The sequence below is a fragment of the Schistocerca americana genome, chromosome 3, assembly GCF_021461395.2.
Source record: "Schistocerca americana isolate TAMUIC-IGC-003095 chromosome 3, iqSchAmer2.1, whole genome shotgun sequence".
NCBI classification, from domain to species: Eukaryota; Metazoa; Arthropoda; class Insecta; order Orthoptera; family Acrididae; genus Schistocerca; species Schistocerca americana.
In genome coordinates, this window is record NC_060121.1 from 458,042,841 (window position 1) to 458,066,522 (window position 23,682).

General features: G+C 43.4%; 1 protein-coding gene across 1 annotated transcript in view; it reads right to left on the reverse strand.

The window, feature by feature from the left end:
• Positions 1-20,192: 20,192 nt before the first annotated feature.
• Positions 20,193-23,682, reverse strand: part of LOC124606153 (cytochrome P450 4C1-like) — a 71,279-nt gene continuing 67,789 nt past the window's right edge. The window contains exon 7 of the mRNA XM_047138117.1: positions 20,193-21,271. Within this exon, the coding sequence (XP_046994073.1) occupies positions 20,825-21,271 (447 nt within the window). The 3' untranslated portion in view covers positions 20,193-20,824. The remainder of the gene's footprint in view (positions 21,272-23,682) is intronic.

Here is a 23,682-nt window from a genome sequence, read left to right on the forward strand (position 1 = left end):
TTCGTCTTCCTTCGACTAATTCTCAATCCATATTCTGTACTTGTTAGATTTTTCATTCCATTCAGTCGATCATGTAACTCTTATTCACTTTCACTCAGGATAGCATCGTTATCAGCGAATCGCACCATTGATTTCCTTCCACCTTCAATTTAAATTCCAGTCTTGAACCTTTCTTTTGTTTCCATCATTGCTTCTGCGATGTACAGATTGAACAGTGGATGTGAAAGACTACATCCCTATCTTACACCTTTTTAACCCACGCACTTCGTTTTTAGTCATCGACTCTTATTTTTCCTCTTGTCTTTTGTACTTGTTGTCTCTCCCTATACCTTACCCCTGTTTTTCTCAGAATTTCGATCATCTTGTACCATTATACACTGTCAAAGGCTTTTCCCAGGTCGACAAATCCTATAAATGTTTCTTGATCTTTCTTTTCTCTTCCTACCATTATCAACTGCAACGTCAGAATTGCCTCTCTGGTACCTTTACTTTTTCTAAAGCCAAACTGATCGTCATCTAGTACATCCTAAATTTTCTTTTCCATTCTTCTGTATATTATTCTTGTGAGCAACTTGGATGCATGAGCTGTTAAGCTAGTTGTAAGATAATTCACGAACTTTCAGCTGTAGCAGTCTTCGAAATTGTGTGGATGATGTTTTTCCAAAACTCAACTGGTTTATCACCTGACTCATACATTCTACACAACAACGTGAATAGTCATTTTGTTACCACTTCCCCCAATGATTTTAGAATTGTGATGGAATGTTAGCTATCCCTTTTGCCTTATTTCATCTTAAGTACTCCAAAGCTCTTTTATATTCTGATTCTAATACTGAATCCACTATCTGTTCTAAATCGGCTCCTATTTTGCCTTCTATCACATCAGACAAATCGTCTGTCTCATAGGCGCTTTCAGTATACTCTTTCTACCTATCCACTCTCTCCTCTGCATTTAAAAGCGGAATTCCAGTCGCACTCTTAAAGTTACCACAATTGCTTTTAAAATCAACGAAAATTGTTTTGATTTTCCTGTATGCTGTGTTAGTCCTCCTGACAATCATTTCTTTTTCGATTCCTTTTCATTTTTCATGCAGCCGTTTCGTCTTAGCTTCCCTTCACGTCCTATTTATTTCTGTATTCCTGAATTTCCCTGAACATTTTTGTACTTCCTTCTTTCATCGATCAGCTGAAGTATTTCTTCTGTTTCCCATGGTTTCTTCGCTGTTACCTTCATTGTACCTATTTTTTCTTTCCCACTTCTGTGATTGCCCTTTTCTAGAGATTTGCATTCCTCTTCAACTGTACTGACTGCTGAGCTATTCCTTATTGCTGTATCTATAGCCATAGAGAACTTCAAGCATATCTCATCATCCCTTAGTACTTCTGAATCCCACTTCTTTGCATATTCATTCTTCATGACTAACCTCTTAAACTTCAGCCTACTCTTCATCATTACTGCGTTGTGATCTGACTCAATATCTGCTCCATTATAATCCAGTATCTGATTTCAAAATGTCTGTATGACCATGAAGTAATCTAACTGAAATCTTATCGTATCACCCTGTCTTTCCCAAGTATACCTCCTCCTCTTGTGATTCTAGAACAGAATATTGGCAATTGTTAGCTGAAATTTAATACAGAATTCAGTTAGTCTTTCTCCTCTTTCATTCCTTGTCCAAAGCTCATATACTTCTGTAACGCTTTATTCTACTCCTTCCCCTAGAACTTAGTTCCAGTCACCACAACTATTAGATTTTCATCTCCCTTTATGTATTGTATTACCCTTTCAGTATCCTCACTTACTTTTTCTGTATCTCATCATCTTCAGCCTGCGACGTCGGCATGTATACCTGAAGTATCACTGTACATGTTGGTTTGCTGTCGATTCTAACAAGAACAACACTATCAATGAGCTGTTCACTGTAATACTTTCTTTGCTCTACCTTTCTATTGATAACGAATCCTACTCCTGTTATATCATTTTCTGTATATTTTCTGTATATTACCCTATACTCATCTGAGCAGAAATCCTTGTCTCCTTTTCATCTCTCTTCACTGACCAATGCTATATCTAGATCGAGACTTTTCACTTCCGTTTTAGATTTTCTAGCTTTCCTACCACATTCAAGCTTCTGATATCGCATGCCCCTACTCATAGAACGTTATCGTTTCGTCAATTATTCAATTTTTTTTTCTTATTGGAACCTCCCCTTCTCAGTTCTTTCCCAGAGATCCGAATGGGGGGCTATTGCGGAATCTTTTGCCAATGGAGAAGTTATCATGACACTTTCTCAATTATAAGCCACTTGCACTGTAGATACATGATATGTGTCTCTAATGCTGTGGTTTCCATTGCCTTTTGCATCCTTGTGCTGTTGATCATTGCTGATTCGACCCCCTTGAAGAGTAGTATCCCATTCCAAGAACAAGAGACTATTCTGAAACTCTGTCCACTCGCTTGCCTTCTTTGAAAATGCCATTGGCAGACTGAGGGTGAGCAGCCAATGCTGATTCTTAGTCAGAATTTAAGCAGTGGCTGTTTTCGAACGTGGGACTGAGGAAGTTTTGATTACCAATCAAAGATGCTACACCTAGCCCATAGCTGCACCCTTCTCCACTCCTCCACCGACCAAATTGGCAGAAATTTAGAATTTTGTCAGGAATTTCTTTGTCCCAGGGCTGCGCTGATGTCCCACCCCAGGCCCAACCGGGAATTGGAGGAGGAAATTAAAAACGATGGTACCCTTTTTGTTACTCGAACCATGATCCTGCTGGACAGAAAGCGCAAGCGCATCCCCCACCACATGTAAACTGACCAGATGCAGGAGAGGAAGATTTCGTTAGTGTACTTTATTTATTTTGGTTTGGAAAAAGAAGTTAAAATCGGACCTAATTACGTCATTAATCATAAAGATCTGTCCTTATTACACAACTATATGCGTAGCGCTACACATGGATTACCTAAAATCGCAATACAGCTCAAAAGCTGATCATGCCATACAACTGGTTTTATCCTGCTGGGAAAAAATTTCACAGTATGACACAAAACTAGTAGCAGATGTACTCAAACTTTACCCTTCACCTATAAGCTGGCAGGAAAAAGGTTGGGCTGTAAGGTACTATCTTTTTTTATGATGAATATGTTCAACAGATGAGATGCTGGTGTTGGACAGAGAGGAGCTTGAAACTTCCTGGCAGATTAAAACTGTGTGCCCGACCGAGACTCGAAATCGGGACCTTTGCCTTTCGCGGGCAAGTGCTCTACCAACTGAGCTACCGAAGCACGACTCACGCCCGGTACTCACAGCTTTACTTCTGCCAGTACCTCGAGTAGCATCGCGTTTTAGTACCTGAATAGCGTAAAATCGCGTAGTCTCCTTGCGCCGCCGAGCAGTGTGTCTGCAGTGCACAAGTAGTAGCATTACTGCATTTACTAGGCAATCTCGTATTTCAATAACCGTTTAAATTTTGTGTCGATTTGTTTGCGCTCTCTGTAGATTAGCTCAGACGTTCTTTGCACAACAGTTTTTAGCATGGATAGGGACTGCAACTCCTGTGTTCAGATGCAGGCTGGGTTGGCATCCCTTCGCTCCCAGCTTCAGGCAGTGTTGGCTTCGGTCACACAGCTTGAGGCTGTTGCCAATGGGCATCACTGTGGGGGTCCGGATGGGGCTTTGTCGGGGACGGCCAGTTTGTCCCACACATCCCCTGATCGGACTACGACTGTGGTTGCCCGGGATACTACCCGCATTGAGGCTGATCCCTCACCTGTGGTAGAGTGGGAGGTCGTCTCAAGGTGTGGCAGGGGGCGAAAGACATTCCAGAGGGCTGAACGGAAGCCTCTCCAGTTTGTCTGACGAACCGGTTTCAGGCTCTGTCTCAGGCTGGTACTGATCTGCGGCCTGACATGGCTGCTTGTCCTGTTCCAGAGGTTGCCCCTCAGTCTGCAAGATCCGGGCGGTCGCAGAGGGTGGGCTTACTGGTAGTTGGGAGCTCGAACGTCAGGCGCGTAATGGGGCCCCTTAGGGATATGGCAGCAAGAGAGGGGAAGAAAACCAATGTGCACTCCGTGTGCATACCGGGGGGAGTCATTCCAGATGTGGAAAGGGTCCTTCCGGATGCCATGAAGGGTGCGGGGTGCACCCATGTGCAGGTGGTCGCTCATGTCGGCACTAATGATGTGTGTCGCTATGGATTGGAGGAAATCCTCTCTGGCTTCCGGCGGCTATCTGATTTGGTGAAGACTGCCAGTCTCGCTAGCGGGATGAAAGCAGAGCTCACCATCTGCAGCATCGTCGACAGGACTGACTGCGGACCTTTGGTACAGAGCCGAGTGGAGGGTCTGAATCAGAGGCTGAGACGGTTCTGCGACCGTGTGGGCTGCAGATTCCTCGACTTACGCCATAGGGTGGTGGGGTTTCGGGTTCTGCTGGATAGGTCAGGAGTCCACTACACGCAACAAGCGGCTACACGGGTAGCAGGGGTTGTGTGGCGTGGGCTGGGCGGTTTTGTAGGTTAGATGGCCTTGGGCAAGTACAGAAAGGGCAACAGCCTCAACGGGTGCGGGGCAAAGTCGGGACATGCGGGGACCAAGCAGCAATCGGTATTGTAATTGTAAACTGTCGAAGCTACGTTGGTAAAGTACCGGAACTTCAAGCGCTGATAGAAAGCACCGAAACTGAAATCGTTATAGGTACAGAAAGCTAGCTGAAGCCAGAGATAAATTCTGCCGAAATTTTTACAAAGGTACAGACGGTGTTTAGAAAGGATAGATTGCATGCAACCAGTGGTGGAGTGTTCGTCGCTGTTAGTAGTAGTTTATCCTGTAGTGAAGTAGAAGTGGATAGTTCCTGTGAATTATTATGGGTGGAGGTTACCTTCAACAACCGAGCTAGGTTAATAATTGGCTCCTTTTACGGACCTCCCGACTCAGCAGCATTAGTGGCAGAACAACTGAGAGAAAATTTGGAATACATTTCACATAAATTTTCTCAGCATGTTATAGTCTTAGGTGGAGATTTCAATTTACCAGATATAGACTGGGACACTCAGATGTTTAGGACGGGTGGGAGGGACAGAGTATCGAGTGACATTATACTGAGTGCACTATCCGAAAATTACCTCGAGCAATTAAACAGAGAACCGACTCGTGGAGATAACATCTTTGACCTACTGATAACAAACAGGCCCGAACTTTTCGACTCTGTATGTGCAGAACAGGGAATCAGTGATCATAAGGCCGTTGCAGCATCCCTGAATATGGAAGTTTGTAGGAATATAAAAAAAGGGAGGAAGGTTTATCTGTTTAGCAAGAGTAATAGAAGGCAGATTTCAGACTACCTAACAGATCAAAACGAAAATTTCTGTTTCGACACTGACAATGTTGAGTGTTTATGGAAAAAGTTCAAGGCAATCGTAAAATGCGTTTTAGACAGGTACGTGCCGAGTAAAACTGTGAGGGACGGGAAAAACCCATCGTGGTACAACAACAAAGTTGGGAAACTACTGCGAAAGTAAAGAGAGCTTCACTCCAAGTTTAAACGCAGCCAAAACCTCTCGGACAAACAGAAGCTAAACGATGTCAAAGTTAGCGTAAGGAGGGCTATGCGTGAAGCGTTCAGTGAATTCGAAAGTAAAATTCTATGTACCGACTTGACAGAAAATCCTAGGAAGTTCTGGTCTTACGTTAAATCAGTAAGTGGCTCGAAACAGCATATCCAAACACTCCGGGATGATGATGGCATTGAAACAGAGGATGACACGCGTAAAGCTGAAATACTAAACACCTTTTTCCAAAGCTGTTTCACAGAGGAAGACCGCACTGCAGTTCCTTCTCTAAATCCTCGCACAAACGAAAAAATGGCTGACATCGAAATAAGTGTCCAAGGAATAGAAAAGCAACTGGAATCACTCAACAGAGGAAAGTCCACTGGACCTGACGGGATACCAATTCGATTCTACACAGAGTACGCGAAAGAACTTACCCCCCTTCTAACAGCCGTGTACCCCAAGTCTCTAGAGGAACGGAAGGTTCCAAATGATTGGAAAAGAGCACAGGTAGTCCCAGTCTTCAAGAAGGGTCGTCGAGCAGATGCGCAAAACTATAGACCTATATCTCTGACATCGATCTGTTGCAGAATTTTAGAACATGTTTTTTGCTCGAGTATCATGTCGTTTTTGGAAACACAGAATCTACTCTGAGGGAATCAACATGGATTCCGGAAACAGCGGTTGTGTGAGACCCAACTCGCTTTATTTGTTCATGAGACCCAGAAAATATTAGATACAGCCTCCCAGGTAGATGCTGTTTTTCTTGACTTCTGGAAGGCGTTCGATACAGTTCCGCACTGTCGCCTGATAAACAGAGAGCCTACGGAATATCAGACCAGCTGTGTGGCTGGATTGAAGAGTTTTTAGCAAACAGAACATAGCATGTTGTTCTCAATGGAGAGACGTCTACAGACGTTTAAGTAACTTCTGGTGTGCCACAGGGGAGTGTTATGGGACCACTGCTTTTCACAATATATATAAATGACCTAGTAGATAGTGTCGGATGTTCCATGTGGCTTTTCGCGGATGATGCTTTAGTATACCGAGAAGTTGCAGCATTAGAAAATTGTAGCGAAATGCAGGAAGATCTGCAGCGGATAGGCACTTGCTGCAGGGAGTGGCAACTGACCCTTAACGTAGACAAATGTAATGTATTGCGAATACATAGAAGGAAGGATCCTTTACTGTATGATTATATGATAGCGGAACAAACACTGGTAGCAGTTACTTCCGTAAATTATCTGGGAGTATGCGTGCGGAACGATTTGAAGTGGAATGATCATATAAAATTAATTGTTGGTAAGGCGGGTACCAGGTTGAGATTCATTGGAAGAGTCCTTAGAAAATGTAGTCCATCAACAAAGGAGGTGGCTTACAAAACACTCTTTCGACCTATACTTGAGTATTGCTCATCAGTGTGGGATCCGTACCAGATCGGGTTGGCAGAGGAGATAGAGAAGATCCAAAGAAGAGCGGTGCGTTTCGTCACAGGGTTATTTGGTAACTCTGATAGCGTTACGGAGATGTATAACAAACTCAAGTGGCAGACTCTGCAAGAGAGGCGCTTTGCATCGCGGTGTAGCTTGCTCGCCAGGTTTCGAGAGGGTGCGTTTCTGGATGAGGTATCGAATATATTGCTTCCCCATACTTATACCTCCCGAGGAGATCACGAATGTAAAATTAGGGAGATTAGAGCGCGCACAGAGGCTTTCAGATAGTCGTTCATCCCGCGAACCATACGCGACTGGAACAGGAAAGGGAGGTAATGACAGTGGCACGTAAAGTGCCCTCCGCCACACACCGTTGGGTGGCTTGCGGAGTATAAATGTAGATGTAGATGTAAAGAATGAACCACCATCAGATCGAGTCAGGAAGCTAGTAGATTTTCCGCGATCAGGAAAGCAATGGCACACGGAAATTGTCAAGATTGCGATAGAGCGCGTTAAGAAGGCAGCTAAGGATAGGCAGGAGAAGCAGAAAGAAAAGATCCGTAAGATCGAATTAGCAGTAGGAGACAAGGTTCTAATTAAAACTCATCGATTATCAAAGAAGCACAGATTGCTAACCAGCAAATTCTTTACTGTGCATAATGGACCATTCGGAATGAAGCTGACTGTCCATGAAAATGCTGTACTGATTGAGACGATCAAAGGAAAACAATCGTATGGGCTTCATCACATTTCTAACATCAAATTATGGAAAAGTTAAGGATAGATCGAAAGTAGGCAAGTTATGGGAGATAGTCAGTGTATTTATTTGTGGTGTGTAACGTTGTGCAGGGTCAAGCCGAAATAAGAATTTTCAGGCGGAATGTCAGGAAGTATGACGGAATAGACTGGTCGAATGAGTCATGAACAGGAGTTGCCAGAGTGGTGTATGTATGTATTTTTGGTCATATGAATAATGATTAAGCAGAAACGACGTGATGATTAATGAGTGGACAAAGATGGTAGATAGAGAGAGAAGCGACTTAATAAATAGTGGTGGATAAAGGTGATATTTAAGGAGAGAAGCGACGTTAAGCAGTGTGATTAATAAAGAGAGATTCAACGTGATGAAACAGTGGTAAATAAAGGTGAGTAGAATGGAATAATGTGGAGATGTCTTAGATGTATGTTACAGAGAGTCCTGTGTATGCTGCAATCGAGATTGATGTGAATGGCGAAGGAAGACCAGGAAATGATGGAGTAAGGGACAGACGGAGAGCCGAAATACGAATGAAGAGATGACGACAGCACAACGTGAAAGGTCATAAAGGGAGTATGAGATCCAGATGGTGAACGTTGTGGAATACTGACGTAAGATGTAATATAAGTGTAAATCTAATTCTTACCATAACATTTGAAATATGGCAGAATAATATTTTGTTGTTGTTGTTGAAGCCTGGTACTAGTATAACTAATCAAAACGGTACCAAGAATGTGTACAGTAATTTTGCAGGATGAATAATTTGTGTATTTTTTGTTCTTAGATGAAATGTCGCAATTTTAAGTTGATATTTAGCAGGATGAATAATCGGTAAAGTGAATGCAGAGGTAAGCCGATGGAGAGAGGTGCTGGAGTGAAAGGACGAAATCGGAGACTGGAATGCTATCTCTGAAACAACTCCATGTGTTATGTGGTTCAGTATAAGGGAGCAAAGGTATGGTATGTTGACGTGAGTGTGGTGGTGTTAAGGTTAGCTCACTTCTAGACCTATTCTGTTGGTGTATTAATGGATTGAATGAGAAGGAAAATGTGGTGTCAGTTGAGTGAGAGACGTAGAGTAGGGTGATCAATGCACACACTCCTGCAAAGGGGATGCTACCGATCCGTAAGTAAAACATTATTGTGCTTTATTCTTTGATTTGGATGAACCTCGATGGTAGGTCAGGACATGACGTCATGTGGAGGGTACATACATGTCCTAGAAATGATGTTATACATAATAAAAGGTAAAATATGTAAAGAGACACTAATTTCAGTCGGTCACAAGCACAAAGGTGCGTTGTATATTGTCGTTTTAGAATCAACAGTTTCTAATATGTCCACTGTGATAGAATGTTAAAGTTGTCTACTATTTGATATTGTGTAATGGGTAATTATGAGCTGTATAGATTATTTCTTATTCCTTTTTTTAAAAAAAAACCTTTCATGTTTTGTATGAGATACGACAGGTACAATCAATAGCACAAGTGTGAGCTGTATATAGAAAAGAAAAGGGATAAATGTTGATGTTGTATGTGTAGAAAACTAGGGTATATGATTTTATGTTTTTTAGAACAAAGATTCTTTTATTACCAAGGTATCTAATAGATCATACATGTAATCAAAGAGTATTTAAATACTATAAGAATATCCTTTTGTCTGTATTGTTGCGAGATGCACGGAAGGGTCTGACTAATTGGGTGTCTTAGTGCTGAGGTGCCCACGCGGAACACGTCCATACCTGCATAAGAATGCGGGAGGCCAAGCTGACGTCGGCATGGGAGAGGCGACAGAGCCGCTGTGCTCCCCACTCCACTGTCGGTCGAGGTACACTCCAGGCACCTGCTACAACAGGTCAACGGCCTGGGGCGACATGCACCTACCACTGGCCATTCATAAGTTGTGCCACCCTTACGACTGGAGACAGTATCCCGCGGAGGCAACAGCGGGTGGTTTTTCTGTTCAACGGCTCGCGCGGCGGCGGCGCCCCGGTGACGCGCGACGGAGTCCGGTGGGGATTTTTTAACAGCAACTATTAACTAGTACTGGACTGTGGGGCCATGAAACAAGATGATTACTCGTATGTCTCAATACGTTGGAAAGTGAAGGACTGGTGTTTCCACATTGTGAGTCTTTAGCAGACAGTATGATTGTTTTGTTTTGTCTTGACCACTGAATGGTGAGATCCATAAACTTTTGGGAGTGACTTGTTAAGTGTGCTTTGTAAAATGCATGTGGGGCGCTTGGTATACTTAAAGAGGACAGTTGTTTGGTGACTAATTATTGTGAATGCAAGAAACTAAAGTGGGACATTGACATTTGCTTTTCTAGTAGGCGACATTTCTTTAATTGGTGTGGGAATAAGTGTTGTTTGTTGGCACTTAGGACTTTTAATTACACCATGAACTGAAAGGACAGGACCGTGGGTAATAGTAGTTGTACGGCCATTTCTGGACGACCAGATTCGTGTGGATGGTAATTTGAGAGTTACTGTGACATTTGTGTTTAATGTGAGATACAGTTTACTGTTCAGTGCGTGTTCAAAATGCCGATTTGAGTGACCTAAAGACTTTCGTCCGGGTAACCATGGCAGAGCTTTGACACCAAGACAGTGTTTCTAGAAAACTGTCAGCAACTTTTTGACCCCAAGAAAACCACAGAATGAAATGATTCCATGTGACTCGCAAGATGGGGAATAATGTATTTGTAATTGTGTAAATTTTTTTAAATGTTTTGTTCCTGAAGGGACAGCAAGTGTAATTTTATTTCATTAACATATGTGTTTAGAATAGTTAGTGTGTTTCTTTTTTGTTTGTTCTGGGTTATCAAGTTCACGCAGCATGTTTATTAGAATATTTGGTACAAGGACACTTTAATTATTAGACGGTGCCGTAATACTAACGTAGCGGCTCTTGTTGCGTTGGTCAGTAGGGTCGTCACAGGGGACAAGAGTTTGCATTGCACACCTTGGTCAGTAAGGTCGTCACAGGGGACAAGAGTTTGCATTGCACACCAAATATCAGGATTAACTGATGTATTTTGATGTCGCGGACAGTAATAATCTTGTTGGTGTGTTGACTGAAGCCACTTATTTGCATTATCACAGTGGTGATATTTCACATTGAAGTGTAATGGACGCTAGTCGAAATGCAAGTTCTTGTCGTCTAAATATGTAACAACAGAGAAATGAGCAATATATTAAAAGACGAGAGTTACTGGTGGATTCAAGCACTTGTTGCCAACTATTTACTGCGTGTATTGATTATAGTTGATGGACTGACTAGCTCAGCAGCAGGTATTTGTACTGGTGGACAAGGATAAGGTTTAACTCACAGTCGAGTAGTGGTGGCAATTGCTCAAGTGATGACAGTTAATGACGTATGGCATGATGTCTTAGATGGACTATATTACGTAACCAGTATTAAACTTGTGGTGTATTTCATTGTTTTGTTTTTTTCTAAGTTTAATTTCTCTTTAGGTTTGACGTACACTAGATAATGGTATGGAGCCTGACATTCTACATGTAACTAGTGTACACAATTTTTTTTGTTGATTTTGTTTTGTATTTAGATATTGCTGTGTAAAGACTATTACCCTGCAATTTATGAATGTCAGATTACTTGCTCAGTGTTTGGACAGTGAGCTATTTAAAATTTCATGAGTACAATAAGTATTCTTTTTATTTGTTGTAGAATTAGTGAAGTTTGGATTACTCCTAAAAATAACGGAGATCCCGGTAACTAAGCAAATTTTTATATCACTATTATTTTTATTTGTATGATGTTATGTTTTATATGTTATTTGGGTTGATGTAAGTTTGTATGTACGTTACTCCGGATTGTGGAGAGTACAATAATGCAATAATTGTGTCAATAATTTGGTAAAGTAACAGCATCTGGTCGTCTATTTGAGTCAATAGGGTCTTAGGTCTCCTCCGGTTATTATGATGACTTGCTACATTTGTTTGAATACAGTTTTCTTAAAAAAATGTTCAGAACTACCCTCGCATTGCAAGGATAGTACTGTGCTATTTTTTTCTGCATGGGTGGCCGATGGTGAAAGGGTACAGTACCGACCGACATTGAAAATAGGTACAACATTCTTCGTTATTCTTGTCAGAACAACATATTTTTTGTAATAATAACTAAATTTCAGTTAATACACCTAATCCGGATACCAGTGTAGGAAAGAATGACAATTTATTTATTTCACTGATCACATGTGCACTCCCACAAAATAAATCCGTACATCCAATTCGGTGAGATCTGTGAAATGAATGAATGTATGGTCGTCTGCTAACCGCAGATAGTGTATGTGCAATATATGATCATCTTTGAGACGGTCCTTTGGTCACCTTTGGTGGAACCAAAGAGATGAAATTTACCTGAGCTTTGAGCGCCTGAAATATGGCAGACCAATACGGTAGCATGGTGCTACCCCACCTCGGCGGAGGTGCGAGATGAACTTAAGGCACACTGCACGCAGCAGAGGCAGAGCCGAGGCAGAGCCAATGGGGCACCGCATACTGCACGCAGCCAAGGCGCAGGGGAGGATTAGCTGGGTCAGCCCTCTGTCCCTCTGTCCGAACCGCACAGTTTTCCTCTGCCTGCGGCCCGAGGGGCCCGTTATCTCCAATCCCATCTCTGTCAGCGGTTCGCACCACCACAGAGGTGGTCTGTGGCACCGCGCTGCGCTCGGCCAGTAGTGACTTTCCAACAGCAGTGTGTGCGTCTGTGACAGTACCTCACTTTCGTTCTTGTACGAAGTCTTTTAGTTATGGAACACCTCATTCAGTTAGTTCAGGACAACCCAGTGCTGCACGACACCAGTTATCCGGACTACATGTGGAGTAAATTGAAGTACGAAATATAGAAGAAGGTTGCAGAGGAATTACATTACAGCAATTGTAAGTATTATTTATTAATTGATTTATTTATTTTATATGCATTTTCACAATATACATGGAATATTAATGACATAAGTCGTTCTCTTTAGTATTGGCCTCTTTTTATAGCTGCATACTGCCATTGAACAGAACACTCTGGTGAATTAAAACACTCATTAAATTTTTCTCTTGTAAGAAAAGCTTCACTCGTGTTTCTGCACCTACTTGGAGCAGGCAACAGAAGCTGGTTGATATTCAGTGGCCCCATGTCGTCCTCCTCGGCGAGATCATTTGACGTAATGTTATCAGTCCTCAAGTAATTATGAAGTACACATGCAGCTGTCACAATTCTATCTACAGTCTCTAGTTTACACTCAAAAGGCCGTTTAAACACACGAAATCTGGAACTCAAGATCCAAATGCACACTCTACAGTTTGACGAGCACGAGACCGTCTGTAATTATAAACTCTGCATTTAGGGTATGGTCGCATTAAGTTTTTTAATAACGGAAATGCCTCATCACCTACGAAATCGTAAGGGGCTCTATTTTGTTGTCCAGGAAGCGATTTATCTTCTGGGATTTTTAAAGTTCCGTCAGTCAGCTTTCTACCTAATACTGAATTAGAACAAATATTTCCATCACTAAATCTGCCCATTGAACCGACGTCTATAGAGGTAAATCTGTAATGAGCATCGACAGTAGCCATTAATACTGCAGAGCAATGCCGTTTATAATTGAAAAATGAAAAACCAGATAATTGAGGTTTTCGCAAAATGATATGTTTCCCATCCACAGCTCCAAGACAATTGTAAAACTGCCATTTCCTCTCAAAGTCAGAAGCAATATTTTCCCACATAACTGTTGTTGGCTCAGGTAGATGAATGGGTTGTAGATGCTTCCATATCGCTCCACACACGTCATAAACTATCTTCGACACTGTCCTTTGACCCATGCGGTAGCTTAGAGCGATGGTTTTAAACATGTTCCCCGTCGTTAAATGCCTAAAATGAAAAAAGACAACAATCCGTTTATGCTGCATTAACAGAGTGGACAGAAAGTTACTAATTGTTTCAGCATTTATGGTACGTGTACACTAAATCACAGATTGTTTCTAACACTACTAGGGGAATGGGGCAAAACTATTCGAAAATGTAACTGTTCACCTTTCTTATGTCACTTTATACGGAAATATATGAAAAACTAAATTCAGGAATTCCTTGTTGCAGGGGAAACAGCGAAAGAAAATTGGAGAAAGCTTAGGGATTGTCATCGAGATGCCCTCCGTAGACAGAAATAGAAGATTGGGCAAGCAGCGACCTCAGTCCGCCCATGGCTGTACCAAAATCAGTTGGAATTTTTAGTTCCATATATGGCCAACAGAGGTACAGTAACAAATATGATGGAAGAGGTAAATGCTACAACGAGCGTTGCAAATGATGGTGGAGGAGATGACGTAACGGACACACAGAGGAACGAAACACAAGACGACTTGGGGCGCCATTGTCAAAGAAGAAGAAGAAAGCAGATGTCAGTAAAATCATTCTTGAAAGTATTAACAGCTACGAAGAGAGAGCTAAGAAAAGAGACATTTTACGCGAAAGATCACTGCATCAAGAAAATGACGCCTTAGACCAATTCTTCATATCGGTGTACCTATCGACAAAAGAGAGGCCAAATGCGTACCAAGTGTTGGTAAAGAAAAAAGTGTTTCAGATAGTATCTGAAACGGAGGAGGAAATTTTGACTAAACCAGTGGCTCAACATCATTCTTCAATATCATCATGCAGCACAGAAAATAGTTCGTCTACCACGTCAATATCTGACTCTCCTGGTACGCAGTTTGAACCTTCAGTAGCACATTTACTATAAACAGTGTTATCATGTTCATTATTTTAACAAATTTACAGATGGAAATTGTTTCTCTGAACTTTAATAAATATTGAGAGAAAAAAATACTTTATTTCAATTGCATACCTTTAACATACAGCTAATTTTTCTTCTGTAGGTATGGGCTCCCGCATGTGACTTGATTTTCCTCTTATGTCTTGCTCTATCAATGTATGAACCTCTTCAAACTGCCGTCTGTTCAGTCAGAAGCTTTCCCTGAATACGTGATCAGTAACTTCCGTAGACAACACGTATTCGCCATTTGTTCTTCGCTTTTGCATGTACTTGCTTTTCCATAGAGATCTTTTTCTGTTCTTTCATGCACTGTACAATAAAATAACACTCCTGAGATCCGAATCAGAATCGTAATCTAAGTCTAACTGCATAGAGTCTAGACAGACCCGCTGTGGACATTGCTGGGCGTTCTGTGTTTGGCGAGCGCTGCGCCACCACTGAGCTCTGCCGTGCCTCTGCTGCGTGCAGTGTGCGCTGACCGGCAAAACCCCTGTTGCTCTGCTACGCCTCTGCTCTGCCACTGCTGCGTGCAGCGTGCGGCGGGCCTAAGAACGGCCACGTTTCAGCACTCGGGCGCTGGATCTAGGGTTGGTAAGATCTGTCTTAGGTGTGCTCCTTAAAGACAAAAGAGTGGAGAGAATGGTATGCATGTGAAATACTTAAGAGTAGTTTGGAATAATTATTTCTCAATTTCAGGAACTATTGGGGGGAGAATTAAATGACAGGCAGGTAATATTAAGGGGATCGTAGTAATCTTCGGAAGAGACCAACAGTCACAATGAAACCACGTGGAGCAATAAGTTGAAATACTTGTGAGTGCTTTGCGAGTGCTAGTACTAAGTTGAAATACTTCCGAGTGCTAAAGTTAAGCTGAATTATTGGAGTGTGTACTGTAAGTTGGAAATATTTAAGAAATTGCGCGTGCAGAACTTGAAATTAGAGACGAGCACTTCCACGTGGTGCCTACTGTGTGTCTCAATCTGTGTATGAGACAAAGGATAAAGAGAAGTACTCGTCCAAGGTATCAGCTGTGAACTCTCATGTGTGACGAATGTGATCTTAATATTACTTTGCGTGTTATGTTTCCGGGTGACGCTAGATCCAAACTTAATACTCTGAGAGAGAAGCAAGGTGAGTCAGCCGTCTATCCAGCAACGCCACTTGGCTTGCATAGCACAGGAAGACGTGCATATGTCCTCTAGAGTTCGTAGTAGGAAAGAAAAGTTACGAAGTGGGGCAGTGTCGTGTGAAACTCGAATGAATACTAATTGAAGTGGGAAAGGTGGCAGTGAAGTGATTCTAACGCTGTGACTATTCCTTGTGATGTATTCTACACTCCTGGAAATTGAAATAAGAACACCGTGAATTCATTGTCCCAGGAAGGGGAAACATTATTGACACATTCCTGGGGTCAGATACATCACATGATCACACTGACGGAACCACAGGCACATAGACAGAGGCAACAGAGCATGCACAATGACGGCACTAGTACAGTGTATATCCACCTTTCGCAGCAATGCAGGCTGCTATTCTCCCATGGAGACGATCGTAGAGATGCTGGATGTAGTCCTGTGGAACGGCTTGCCGTGCCATTTCCACCTGGCGCCTCAGTTGGACCATCGTTCGTGCTGGACGTGCAGACCGCGTGAGACGACGCTTCATCCAGTCCCAAACATGCTCAATGGGGGACAGATCCGGAGATCTTGCTGGCCAGGGTAGTTCACTTACACCTTCTAGAGCACGTTGGGTGGCACGGGATACATGCGGACGTGCATTGTCCTGTTGGAACAGCAAGTTCCCTTGCCGGTCTAGGAATGTTAGAACGATGGGTTCGATGACGGTTTGGATGTACTGTGCACTATTCAGTGTACCCTCGACGATCACCTGTGGTGTACGGCCAGTGGAGGAGATCGCTCCCCACACCATGATGCCGGGTGTTGGCCTTGTGTGCCTCGGTCGTATGTAGTCCTGATTGTGGCGCTCACCTGCATGGCGCCAAACACGCATACGACCATCATTGGCACCAAGGCAGAAGCGACTCTCATCGCTGAAGACGACACGTCTCCATTCGTCCCTCCAGTCACTCCTGTCGCGACACCACTGGAGGCGGGCTGCACGATGTTGGGGCGTGAGCGGAAGACGGCCTAACGGTGTGCGGGACCGTAGCCCAGCTTCATGGAGACGGTTGCGAATTGTCCTCGCCGATACCCCAGGAGCAACAGTGTCCCTAATTTGCTGGGAAGTGGCGGTGCGGTCCCCTACGGCACTGCGTAGGATCCTACGGTCTTGGCGTGCATCCGTGCGTCACTGCGGTCCGGTCCCAGGTCGACGTTCACGTGCACCTTCCGCCGACCACTGGCGAGAACATCGATGTACTGTGGAGACCTCACGCCCCACGTGTAGAGCAATTCGGCGGTACGTCCACCCGGCCTCCCGCATGCCCACTATACGCCCTCGCTCAAAGTCCGTCAACTGCACATACGGTTCACGTCCACGCTGTCGCGGCATGCTACCAGTGTTAAAGACTGCGATGGAGCTCCGTATGCCACGGCAAACTGGCTGACACTGACGGCGGCGGTGCACAAATGCTGCGCAGCTAGCGCCATTCGACGGCCAACACCGCGGTTCCTGGTGTGTCCGCTGTGCCGTGCGTGTGATCATTGCTTGTACAGCCCTCTCGCAGTGTCCGGAGCAAGTATGGTGGGTCTGACACACCGGTGTCAATGTGTTCTTTTTTCCATTTCCAGGAGTGTATGTTGCCAGTGTGATGTATTTCATGTAATTAAAGTATGTGTGGTTTGCATGGGAGAGTAGCAAGATAGGTTCAGAGGCAGTGGGTTATGCATGTTCCCTTTGGTACAGCTCGGTCTGGAGTAAATTTTCGTGATGATGGGTGTGAGAGTCGAAGTGTGAGATATAGCAAAAGATCCACCATCCTATCCAGAAAGTGCACTGTAGCGTTAGATAATTATGAGACCATAAGATAGAGAATCAACAATGTAAAGCCATGCCCACTGGACGGAGTTTCCCATGTGTAATTGTTGTATTAAATGTGATGGTGTGTTTAGGTTATCTTTGAATCAAAATAGAATTTATCGGAATAAAAAAACATTGTGAAAAGAAAAAGATTGGTGGCCTTGTTCTTAGAACAGTGTGTAGTAATGATATCCAGAATTTATAATGTGTGCGCCATTCATATTCAGTGCGATGGCCACGTGTTGATCAAAGTCGTCGGGTAAGAAAGAAAATGTGGTATTGCCAGAGCGTAGTGAACAGGGTTGTGTAAATTCCTAATAGATGTACGTTATCCGTTTCCGTTGCGTAATTTTCAAACAGGAGAATAATTTGTAGCTTAATTGTGGGTACTAGAGCTCATAATCAGTCACTGATGTTGCTCGAGAAATAAGAATAAATCCACTCGCTTGGCAGACCACTCGTCTCGCAGACCTGACTGCTTGATGCCACAGTATGAGCAAGGCATGTGGGTGCCTCTCAACAGAATTTCACAAGATAGCTTATTTCGTATAGTTTTATTGTTTTGCAATTATTTTTAGTAACATTTTTAGGTTCACATTACAGCACAGACATACATGAAATTTAAGAATAAGAAACAGTTTACATACACAACAGCGACAGACCACAATATTAAAACAACTGTAGACCGAGCAACACTAATTGTGGGTGTAGTGTCTTCCTCGGAAAAGCGTTACAACTGCGTTTCTTGCATAGCCAATTTCTGTATTCCGTATAGTATGAACGTTTTTTGTGTCTCCCTGAGTGTCTGCGGGCTGTGTCACCACTGACCGAAAAAGTATGATGCAGAAGTGTCTGTGTTGCTTCGTCATTAGAATGAGGACGTACCTGCTCGTTTCTGAGTTTGTAGAGAGATTATAACAGCAGAAGTCAGTGCAGTAGCTCCATCAACGTGTAAGAAAATATGGAACGAGTTTGACGATAAATAGCATGTCGTGTGTACCGTGAAATGCGCATTGTACATTTGAGAAAGTTAAATGAAAACATTTTTCGTGAACTTAATTGTAAATAGTACCCTCAGGTTGCATGAAGGCTATTTTTTGTATCCTCTTGGTGATCGCGAAAGTCGCGAAAATCGACATTCAGCTTCACCTTCCAGATACTTCTCTACATAGTAGGCATTCCGACTTAGTAGTTTGGTAGCAGTTTCCCAATACCCTCATCATAGAAGGGAGACACCAGTGATTTCCACCGATTCCCCATACTATTCTGCAGCTAATTGTGCCAAAATGCTATCCTCACAGCCAGCGGTTGATGGGAGCAAAAAAATTAAGATCAGAGGGAGCCAAGTCCGTGCTGCTTAGTGGGTGGCCAAACACTCTTCTTCGAAAACTCTGCAGGAGCGTCTTCGTCGAATCTTTTTGCAACATGCGATCGAGAGTTGTCATGAAGAAGGATACACATGACATTTAAGTTGTATGATCTGCGCGAAAGGGAAGGAAAGAAGATGGAGTTAAGCGTCCCGTCGACATTGAGGTCTTTAGACACGTAGCACAAGCTCGGATTGTGTCAAGGATGGGGAAAATTGGGTGTGCCCTTTCAAAGGAACCATCTCGGCATTTGCATGGAGCGATTTAGGAAAATCACAGAAAATCTAAATCTAGATGACTCGACGCAGGTTTCAACCGTTGTCCCCCCGAATGCGAGTCCTGTGTGCTAAGCACTGCGCTACCTCGTTCGGTGATCTGCTGGAAATAAGGAGAAACCCCACAGCAGGAGACACTGACTTTCTAGGCATCTTCATTTGCTCACTGTGCACTCAGACCTGAGAAGTACGACGGTGTGCGATATATGCTCATACTAGAGAAACTGCGCAACACATCTGCGCAAAGCTTCACCGGATTTTTCACTGTGGTTTTAATTTCGCTACCGATCGGATGCTGGAAAAAAGAAATCTCGTCGCACATGTAAGCGCGTAAACGTAAACAATACACTGCATGAAGGATGTACAGAGTGGCAGTAATCAAACTTTCACTACTTGAGCCAGTCTAGAGGGAATCCTAAGCTATTTATCGTATAGATATAAAATTTCATAGGAATAATGTTCAGACTATGAGCTGCAGGATTTGCGTTGTTGGTAGTGTTACTGTCGTGATGATTGTGATGATAACCAGTACTGCTACGTAGGGTTGAAACATAAGCATCAGTGTGCATTACAGTTGCAGATAGTTGACATGGTTGTGGACAAGATGAGCAGGACCTTACTCGTAAAGCTGTTTTATCAAATCAACAGCAAAAGTGGTGCTGCTCTTCGCGAATATTGACGCATTAAAAGAAGATGGAGGGATTCCCTTTCCCCACTGGTATTGAAGAACATGATTCAAAAGTTGGAGCCGCGCGGGATTAGCCGAGCGGTCTCAGGCGCTACAGTCATGGACTGTGCGGCTGGTCCCGGCGGAGGTTCGATGGCTGGTTCAAATGGTTCAATTGGCTCTGAGCACTATGGGACTTAACATCTATGGTCATCAGTCCCCTAGAACTTAGAACTACTTAAACCTAACTAACCTAAGGACATCACACACATCCATGCCCGAGGCAGGATTCGAACCTGCGTCAGACTTCGGACTGAGCGCCTAGAACCGCTAGACCACCGCGGCAGGCGCGGAGGTTCGAGTCCTCCCTCGGGCATGGGTGTGTGTGTTTATCCTTAGGATAAGTTAGGTTAAGTAGTGTGTAAGCGTAAGGACTGATGACCTTAGCAGTTAAGTCCCATAAGATTTCACACACATTTGAACATTTTGAACAGAATTTAGAAGTAATATGCGATTCGAGAGTTGCCCCTGAGAGAAGCTATTTAATTAGTTAATTAGTGAATGTAATTATTGTAATATTTCTCTATGTAAACATTTTGTCATTATTTTTATCTTCTGTACAAATAATATCTGTGGAAGTCGCACATAATGTATATCTGTGTTTGCCACAGTCAGTTGTCAACTAAAGATGGCCCAGGAAGCCAAAAGCCGGTTCGCAACAAAGTAAATATAATTTTGAAAAACATTAGGAAGTTTTTTTCTTTTTAATATTGGATGTTTCTTTTGAAAATAAGTTAAAATTACCCCCATTTCTTTCTTCAGTAGCGTAAAGGATACAGACATTTGAAATAGGATGAATGTACATGAAACACTGCGTACTTGTACGTACGCGCATTGCTGAAAACATGTGAAGCGACGGTCTTCGTCACAGAAAGAAGCACATCGTCTGAATAGTTTCCCAGACAGAATGCGCCCCGACGCTGACGTAATTTATTGCTGTCCGCAGTGCTTCACGAACGTGCCGCGGCAGGCGACGGGGTTTGCCGGGGCACAAACGCGACCCTGAGACCCGAGATGGGCTGCCCCGTGATGGAGAGCGCCACCTCTTCCAGCTGCTGCCTGCTGGAGCCGGGCAGCACGTGGAAGCGCCGCAACACGGCCGACAGCAGCGTCTTCATCTGCAGCAGCGCGAACCTCCCGCCCACGCACTTGCGGGAGCCGGTGCCGAACGGCAGGTAGCTGTACGGGTGCCTGTCAGCGCTGCTGCCGCCCTTGAGGAAGCGCCCGGGGTCGAAGCGGTCCGGCTCGGGAAACGAGTCCGGCTGGCGGTGCAGCAGGCTGAGCGCGACGAGCACGCACGCGCCCCGCGGGGCCACGCAGCGGCCGCCGTCCAGCGGCGTGTCCTCAGACACCAGGTGCGGCAGGTTCGGCACTATGGGGAACAGCCGCAGCGTCTCCTACAAAACACAGCGCCAGGCTCATGTTCATGTTCGTAAAACTCAGCACAACCAATCTCAACGTCCGTAAGAGGAGGACGTACTGGAAAGCCACCAAAATTGTGAAAACACGTTTTAGTGGCTCTTCATTTATTACTAATATTGAAATTTCAAATCTTCAATATTACGTTCCAATTTCACTGCTAAGTGTCGTAAAAACAACAATTAATAAAAGCTTGCACAGGGCCACGGCCCTTTGTTCTTTATTTGTTATCATTATTCATTCCTTGCGGTGTTTTCTTCCTGTTTTATGCAGTCCCACTGTGGAGAGTACTTCGGCGTTCAGCAGATACAGAACTCCTACTGTAGTATCTGCATGTAAAAACTCAAAATCCTAATGAAAGTTACAACTCTCTGTGAGGAAAACCATGCCCGAAGACAACATTTGTTTCCAAAACTGCTGATGAAGTTGCAGCTTATGATGCTTGTTTAGTTTTTAACTGTGCTAATCTTGGAAGACTACCGACTCTACAGAGGCCATGATTTGATCCAGCAGCTTTCACATTGACGGTAAGGAAATAGACAACAGAGTAATCGATACAGCTGACGTTGTTACCTAGTCTGAAAATCAATTTAACTGTCTTGCAGACGACGTAATACATTCTTTATTTTTAGAAAGTCAGACTTCAAGAAGGATATAATTATTCCACTCCCAAAGAAAGCAGGTGTTGACAGATGAGAAATTTACCGAGCTATCAGTTTAGTAAGTCACAGCTGCAAAATACTAAGGCGAATTCTCTATAGACGAATGGAAAAACTGGTAGAAGCCGATCTCGGGGATGATCAGTTTGGATTCCGTAGAAATGTTGGAACACGTGAGGCAATGCTGACCCTACGACTTATCTTAGAAGAAAGATTAAGGTAAGGCAAACCTACGTTTCTAGCATTTGCAGACTTGGAGAAAGCTTTTGACAATATTGACTGGAATACTCTCTTTCAAATTCTGAAGGGGGCAGGGGTAAAATACAGGGAGCGTAAGGCTATTTACAATTTGTACAGAACCAGATGGCAATTATAAGAGTCGAGGGACATGAAAGGGAAGCAGTGGTTGGGAAGGGAGTGAGACAGGGTTGTAGCCTCTCCCCGATGCTATTCAATCTGTATATTGAGCAAGCAATAAAGGAAACAAAAGAAAAGTTCGGAGAAGGTATTAAAATCCATCGATAAGAAATAAAAACTTTGAGGTTCGCCAATGACATTGTAATTCTGTCAGAGGCAGCAAAGGACTTGGAAGAGCAGTTGAACGGAATGACCAGTTTCTTGAAAGGAGGGTATAAGATGAACATCAACAAAAGCAAAACGAGGATCATGGAATGTAGTCGAATTAAATTGGGTGATGCTGAGGGAATTGGATTAGAAAATGAGACACTTAAAGTAGTAAAGGAGTTTTGCTATTTCGGGAGCAAAATAACTGATGATTGTCGAAGTAGAGACGATATAAAACGTAGACTGGCAAAGGCAAGGAAAGCGTTTCGGAAGAAGAAAAATTTGTTAACATTGAGTATACACTTAAATGTCAGGAAGTCTTTTCTGAAAGTATTTGTATGGAGTGTAGCCGTATATGGACGTGAAACACGGACGATAAATAGTTTGGACAAGAAGAGAATAGAAGCTTTCGAAATGTGGTGCTACAGAAGAATGCTGATGATTAGGTGGGTAGATCACATAACTAATGAGGAGGTATTGAATAGGACTGGAGAGAAGAGAAGTTTGTGGCACAATTTGACTAGAAGAAGGGATCGGTTGGTAGGACATGTTCTGAAGCATCAAGGGATCATCAATTTAGTGTTGGAGGGCAGCGTGGAGGGTAAAAATCGTAGGGAGAGACCAAGGGATGAATACACTAAGCAGATTCAGAAGGATGTATGTTGCAGTAGGTACTGGGAGATGAAGAAGCTTGCGCAGGATAGAATAGCATGGAGAGCTGCATCAAACCAGTCTCAGGACTGAAGACCACAACAACAACAACATGTGAATATCGCTGGTGTATTGCGATGTAGGCTACTCTCATTATTTTATTGTAGTTGGAATACTGACACACTCTATAACATCACAGTCAAAGACGACCAAACCAGAAAACCGTTACAGTCTAACTTCGCTCCTCCCATTGGAGGGAAATTTAAAAATTGGTGGTACAATCCATTTTTTTCTCTCTGGCTATGAAGCATGAGCTTTGCCATTGATCAAGCACTGGACAGTAACTCTACCCAGTGTCATCAATAACTGCTGGATGTAGACACAATAATTGCGCTGTTAGTCTGGCACTAGAGGGTTGTTCCAGCCAGTCTGACCAATGACCCAGTATGAGAAGAATAGTTAATAATAATGGAACAGCAAACTATCTCTGAAACTCTGGGGAATAGCTGTTGGGA